Source organism: Xenopus laevis, chromosome 2S (genome assembly GCF_017654675.1).
Source record: "Xenopus laevis strain J_2021 chromosome 2S, Xenopus_laevis_v10.1, whole genome shotgun sequence".
Lineage (NCBI taxonomy): Eukaryota > Metazoa > Chordata > Amphibia > Anura > Pipidae > Xenopus > Xenopus laevis.
Window position 1 is genome coordinate 66,938,095 of NC_054374.1, and position 7,367 is coordinate 66,945,461.

The window sequence follows — 7,367 nt, forward strand, 5'->3', positions numbered from 1 at the left end:
ATAAGTGCTATAAATAATTTCATACAGCAAACATTTAAAAGTATAAGGGCTTATCATTGCACAGCCAGAAAATTGTTTAATTGTTTAATGTGTGCAACATTGTGTGCCTGTGGCTTCAGACATGCAATGCCACACATAGACAGGCATCACTGTGTAAAAAAGGGTATAAAGATGGCGTAATGTTTTTTATTAGCAACTTCTGCCGCAACTTACAAAGGTCTGAAGCAGTGTAAAATAATGTTTTTTGGTGGTGGAGATGTGCCTGATACAGACTACTGCCCCTCCCTGCTGCCTCCTACTCCCTTTATATTGGAAATGCCTGAAAGGAAAAGTATTGGCCTGTTTAATAGTTTAGGGGCAACATCTCCAGAGATATGTACTTCGAATGTTAGTAAGCATGCTACTTAGAGTTTTTTTTAAGAATCAGGTCAAAAAGTCAAGGAAATTGGAATGGAACATTATTAATATCCTATAAACCAGAGGCACTGCAGCTGTTAGATAACTTAATCTAGTATCTTACTGCTAGCTTGATGTAAATAGTTGTTTTCGCTACAAAAACTAAAGGGTCGCAAGCTGGGTAACACTGCCCCACTTCTGATTGTAAAAGTTGTCCAATTTTGTACCTTGTCACAAGGCTGGATGCTCAGTTAAAAAGATGAACTGCAAATGGATGACTACTCTAGAAGCGAAAATACAATTTGCTATTATATTCTCATTAATTTTGTTTATTTTTTTAACAGGAAAATGTAACTCATGTAACTTACTCCAATATGTTGTACATAAACGCAAAAAAATCACCACTTATCACCAAAAATAACATCACTATAAGCTTTTCCTGCAGTTATCCAAAAGACATGGAAACTACTGCCCTTAACTTTCCTGTGAAAACAATAATAGGGTAAGTAATTGACTTGAACTACCACAATACCAGGAGGGAGGGACCTTAAAAATGTAGCTGAAAATTATTTTGCAATGCATTTCTAAAGAAGAGCAGAAATTCTGTGTGGATATGGCCATAATACAAAAACAGAGCAGAAATACTGTGCATATGGTTGCGAATATCTAAAGACACATTTACTAACACAGTGCAAAGTTTGGATTTGATAAACATATTTTTTATCCACAAATCAGCCTTTTTTAAATTCTACAACTTCATTATAATAGCAGGAACATGATAAGTTGTTTCAACCACTAGAATGGCCTCACTTCAACTAAGCATGTTCATTAGACTTTGACTCACAACAACAAAATTACAGTTAAATATTGATTGTGTCTTCTGTCATTTTGCCCACTAAAATTCTTCATCCTTTTATAGGAAATAATGGAATTTATGCCAGATCTGATCTGGAGAAAAAATGACATTGATACTTTTTCAAAAATATAATATATAAATATTAGAAAAAATTTTGAAGTAGAAAGGAATTGAAAATCTGTTGTAAATGAGGAATTTGCATTTATAAAATTTATATTAAATAAATTAGGGGAGGATACAGAGAATGTGTGACCTTTTAGATGTTATTAACAGTGGTATAACTACAATACAGCAGACCCAATAGTCGGGGGGGGGGGTTCAGGGTGACAGGGGGGCCTGGACCACAGGGTCTGCTGTATTGTAGTCCCCCACTCTCCAGCCCCTGTTTTGTCTTTAAAATTTGCAGCCTTCAACTAGTTATGGGGGGTGGGGGGCTGGTGCTATCAGGTTACTCCACAGGTTGTTAACGTACACTATGCAAGGTGCAGTTGGAGTTGGTAGACTGAAATTGGCTTAAGAGCCGTATCTGAGGCAGTACGATTTTAAATACATAAATGGATTCAACAAAAGCTGTTTTTTAAGCCTCTGGGAGAGGTCAGGAGAGGGTTGGGTAATGTCAATATGTACCCGGCCCCTTTAAACATTTTTTTGTTGCAGGGGGGCCTGGCCTGCCCTAGTTACTCCACTTAAGTATATTAATATCCTATTTTGTTGACCTGGCTGTAACTGCTGCTATATGTTAAATGGGACAGATATAGCAGCTGTTACAAATTCGAGTTGGTGGTTTCAAAATCTAAATTTTGTCCCAAAAAAAAAAAGAAAATTCAAATTCGAATTTACTATTCCACCAACTCGAATTTGAATGTGTAATGTCACATCAAATCACACCTGGAGCCTGGAAACATTTTTAATTCAATACTTCGTCACCTAAAACCTGCCACGTTCATGTAGAAGTCAATGACGGAGGTCCATTTGAACCATTTGAAGATGTTAATAGTCTTCCTGACGTTCATTTTCGGAGAAAAACTCGTTTCGAATTCGATTTGGATTTTCAGGTCATTGCTATTCGATCAAATGTTAGACGTTCAAGTTTTTTCATAAATAACCTCCCATTCCAGTTGCGAGTACATTCGATTTTATTAGCGTTAAAGAAAATCACATAACTTTGAAATTCGACCTTTGATAAATAACCCCCAGACTGTTATAGTTTGGCACAAAATGTATTATTTTCTTTTGTAGAAGGAAGGTAGTAGTTTTGGCATTTATGAGTATACTTATATTTCAGGAACATTACATTTACTCTCCCTGGAGTAGCTGGGAAAATCTCGGTAACCATGACTATTTACAGTGACTCTTCATTTACCACACCTGTCACCATTGGCACCACATTGGTGGTGGAGCAACTGGTTTATGTCTCATTGCGGATGCAAACAGTGGACAACTACATCCTAAAAGTGGTCAATTTGTACACCTCTGCATCATCAAATCGCTCTGATGATCCAAAATATTATCTGCTTCAGAATGGGTAAGTTACAGGCAGGCAATTCTTCTTATCACACTTACCTGCCGACAAAGTAAGTGTTTGTATTTGTATTTGACCATATGTTAAAAGAGCTCAGGAAAAAAACATTTGTAACATACAGTGCAATCTTTCCCTACGCACAAAACACAAGAACTAGAATGCCAAAGCAAGTCATTATTAGAAATATGGTTTAAAAAAAAAATTAACATTTAAGTATAAAAAAATCTTTACCTGGCTTGACTGCAGGTTGGTATAGAATTTCAAGGGCTGGAACTAAAATACAATATTTCTCTCTCATATTTTGCCAGCTGTCCAAACCTTAACCTTGGAGCCTTCCTACTTAAACCTATATGGAATGGAATATACACTGAAGCGAGATTTCAAATGAAAACTTTCCAGATTACTGGCAGCACCTTTTTTTATCTATATGCAGATGTTGCCATGTGTAATAGTTCCTGTACTCAGGTAAAACCATTAACGGTATCTGCTCCATCATATATTTAAAAATTCCTGACTGAACTTAGCTTGCAGAGAGCAAAAACTGGACTTCTGCTTCCATGAAAATGGTATTAGATATACTGGACAAATGTAACTGTCACAAATAAATATTGTTGTCCTTTGATTTTTTGTTACAGAAGAGTTAGTCTAACCATAAACATACATTTTATGAGATTTTCAGGTCACTATATAAGCGACATTATTAATTTCCTGGCACGTTACAGTTAAATCTCTGTTTCTTCTTCTTCTTGATTTAGAACTGTAACAGCCGTTCAACAATCGATCAGGGCTATGATACAACAGTCAGCCTTCGCCTTGATTTTAGTAAGTGACCCCTTGTTCTTGCCACCTTGCTTGTCTTATCCAACACAGGAATTTATATTTACAAAATGGAGTGTGAATAAATCCTTTCAAATTATATGTATTTTATCTCTGAAAAATATGAATTGAATTGTGTCTGAATAAAGCATCAGTACTACAAATATAGTGCCATTCTCTCAAGGAGAGACTGGGAATACAACTAAGATATAACTTCAGCACAGAAAAAACGGGCAAATTCACTAAAAGGCGAATTTTTGCCAGAGAAGGAAGGATCTGCCACACTTCTCGCCACTTCGCCAGGTGTTAATTCGCTACCACTACGCCAATTCCCTAAAATGCAAAGTTGCGTCTTTGTAGCCGAATGCTGGCAAAGTTTCGCTAGCGGTAATTCATCAGCACAAGCATTTCATAGCGAAGTTTCACTGGCGTTCATTTCTGCCTAGTGAAACTTCGTTAATACTCTTAGGTCAATTTGAATAGGGCAGGTACATACAGTATATGTGGTATAGACGTCTTTATTAGACATGTTGGTGCAAATGCTTGAAGTTAGGGATGCACCGAATCCACTATTTTGGATTCGGCCAAATCCCCGAATCCTTCGTGAAAGATTCGGCCAAATACCTGAACCAAATCCGAATCCTAATTTGCATATGCAAATTAGAGTAGGAAAGGGAAAACATTTTTTACTTCCTTGATTTATGTCAAAAAGTAACGCAATTGACCTCCCTGCCCCGCAAATTAGGATTTGGATTCGGTTCTGCAAGGCGAATCCTGCTGAAAAAGGCCAATTCCTGGCCGAATCCCAAACCGAATCCTGGATTCGGTGCATCCCTACTTGAAGTGGCCACTTATTATTACAAATGTCCAAGGAAGCATAATAAGGAGAAAAGATATCCTCTAATGCCCTAAACATGAGCCCACCCTGAAACCTGAAACAAATGTGTTGAAAAACACACAAATCTTTAATAGTTAGGACTTTTGAAGGCAATCCCACTTTAAAATATGAAAAAATGCCAAGAACTTTTATGACTTTCCAGCATACAGGATAGGATGTCACTGAGGAGGATGTAGCTTCATCTTATCAGTTTGCCAGGTCAAATCTGGCGAAGGAAACGCTGGCAAAAGAGGTATCGTTCTTTAAAATGCGCACTTTAGGGAATTTGCGGAGAAACGATCGTTTGCCTGAGCGAAAATTCGCTAGCAACGGTCTCTTTCACGAGGGAATTGCTAGCGACGGCCACTTCGCCCTTTAGTAAATCTTCCCCAAAGCGTGAAATCACCTACATAAAAAAACAGACACAAACATTATTATAACTGCAGTGCAGGAGGATACAAGTGGTATTTGGTTCAGTTAGAACACAGATTTATCAGTTAGGACAGATTTATCAAAATTTTAACTTTAAGGTTTTTTTATTTGAGGAAACACAAAAATCTAAAATATATGCTTATTTATTAAAAACTTGAAAATGAAAAACTGTGTAAGAATGGGAAAAACAACGGAAACACTGTGAAATCACTGCCAAATTTCAAATTATTCTCAAAAACTTCCATGATCTCACCAGCTTTTAGATGCTGAACTGTTTTCAGTTTTTGCGTTTTTTTTATTCTTAATTGCTTACTAGATAATTATTGCAATATATTTTTTAGAATTCTGTTTGAGGGCACATTCTGTTTTTATCTCTCTCAAGTGACAAAAACATCTTTGTTTTACAGCTAAAAATTCAGCTTCCAGCACCCTTGGCTGTAAGTAAAATATAAATAATAAATGTAAATCTCCCTTTTTGTTTTGTATAGAAGTAACCCCTATTCCTTTAAATTGAAAGCTGTTCCTTCTCTTCTGTGTAGTAAGAATAACACACAAAACTGCCGTGTACTGTTGCTTGAGATATTCAATTTTTATTGTAGTTTGAGGCACAACTGGTTTGCTTCTTGTGACTTTTTTGAGTGTTATCAACTTGGTTGGGGTATTAATAGCCTGCAGCTGTACAATATTTATATGGCTAGACCATCTTGTACCTGATAAATTAATTAGAATAATACAAATAGCATATATATGTTATTACAGTCGGCCACCAGATACAAAATACACAGTAATAAAAGTGTGAAACATGCAACGAAATGCAGAAGAGTCAAAGCAATGAACTTGCTAGCAATACACTAGGGAACTAGGGCACAGTTGTCAGGGAGGGAAAAATTGGGGGAAGGTGAAAGAGAGCGGGTGTGGTATTTGGTATGTGGGCACAGGGGTTTTTGAGCGAAAACATGGCAATTTGCACATTGCACTGCTTTAAAAAATGACCCCTACTGTTTTGTTTAGTTTCTAGTGATATGTGTAAGGCTGTTATACAGTATGTTGGTATAGTTCATAAAATATTTTTAGTATAGTGGTAGCAATTTAATAAGATGCAAATCATTTGTTTTTAAAGGGCAAGTCAACCCCAAAATAAAAACTTACCAAATAGAAATAAAAAAATAACTCTAAGCAATATACATATATTTAAAATGTTCAATGCATATACAAATAAAAAACAGTTAAAAAATAAAAACTATAAAAGCAGTTGCTATCTTCTTTTTTCTTTTATAAGCCAAAAAAAATATTTTTTGGGTTACCATTCCCTTTAACTGTGAAAAAAGATGTTTACTTAAATTATTGGATCTGACCAGATTTAGCAACACGTCAGATATGCTCTATTTATGTGATACTTATATTTGTAGTAAACAACTGTAGCATTACAACACACAAAGAATCTCACCACGCAATGTCAAATAAGCTTTTTCATAGTACATTGCATTTGATTGACTTTTTTCTTGTTCTCCCTTGTAAATTGGGATGTCTAATATGAGTGTATATGTGCATTGTTTGAGTATCCCATTTTCCAAATAATAAAGATGGGTAATGTCAGTATAACATGTAACCTACAACTATCAAAAGTCAATGTAAAGCAAGGAAACATAAATGATGTCTGAGGCAGTGTCTTGGTAAGCCTATAAATGTCTCATTTTAATTATATTGTATTTTTTACAGGTTTCTCCATTAAATCGGCTTTGACTTTACTTCTTTTGCCCTCAATACTTATGATGGTCATGTAAAGTTCCCCATGTCATGAAATTCCAGATTATTATGATATTGTGAAGTTTGGTGCCGGTGAAGATCATGAAGAAGAGTCTTTCACTTTTGTGCCAATTTGCTCTGTCTCATATTTGGAATGCATACTGCTACTGGTATCCTGGAATACATATTACTTGTGATTATTAATATGTTTATTATTAGTACTATTATTAGAAGTACCTATTAACTATATGAGATGATTTTCTTGATGAAATGACTAGAAATAGTAAATTCACAGAAACTGTAAAATTAACTTGGGCTTCCCTTAATCTTAATTCATTTTTCAAATAAAGGTCGAATGGTTTCCTTTAGTTCTAGTCTTCTGGCATACACTGACAACTGAACCCAAAAAAGGACTTAAAGGGTTCAAAGATGGAGTGCCTCAATTATTAAATAATGGCAGTGTGCTGTGCCCAGCTCACCACTTCTGAAAAATTATTAAATCTGCATTTCACATGGGCAAAGGTTTAGTTAATAAAATCAGCTGTATTGGTAAGTACCTGTATCTGTTCGCTACTTGTATTCTTTCATATCAGTGACTATACTTCGGAGCAGGAATCTGATCCAATTATTCTGAAGTAATAACTAAGGTCAATGGTATGCACAATTAGGGAACAAACAAGCCGCCATAAAGTAAATTGCTGCTGAGCAGATTGTGCCATGGG

The 7,367-nt window shown here is 35.7% G+C and overlaps 1 protein-coding gene across 1 annotated transcript in view; it reads left to right on the forward strand.

Annotated features, from left to right (window-relative positions):
* The window catches only part of LOC121400562 (uromodulin-like), a 30,216-nt gene extending 23,114 nt beyond the window's left edge, over nt 1-7,102 (forward strand). Inside the window, exons 4-9 of the mRNA XM_041583903.1 lie at nt 741-898; nt 2,538-2,777; nt 3,083-3,239; nt 3,530-3,596; nt 5,307-5,336; nt 6,619-7,102. Coding sequence (XP_041439837.1) covers nt 741-898; nt 2,538-2,777; nt 3,083-3,239; nt 3,530-3,596; nt 5,307-5,336; nt 6,619-6,683 — 717 coding nt within the window. The 3' untranslated portion in view covers nt 6,684-7,102. The remainder of the gene's footprint in view (nt 1-740; nt 899-2,537; nt 2,778-3,082; nt 3,240-3,529; nt 3,597-5,306; nt 5,337-6,618) is intronic.
* The last annotated feature ends 265 nt before the right edge of the window (nt 7,103-7,367 follow it).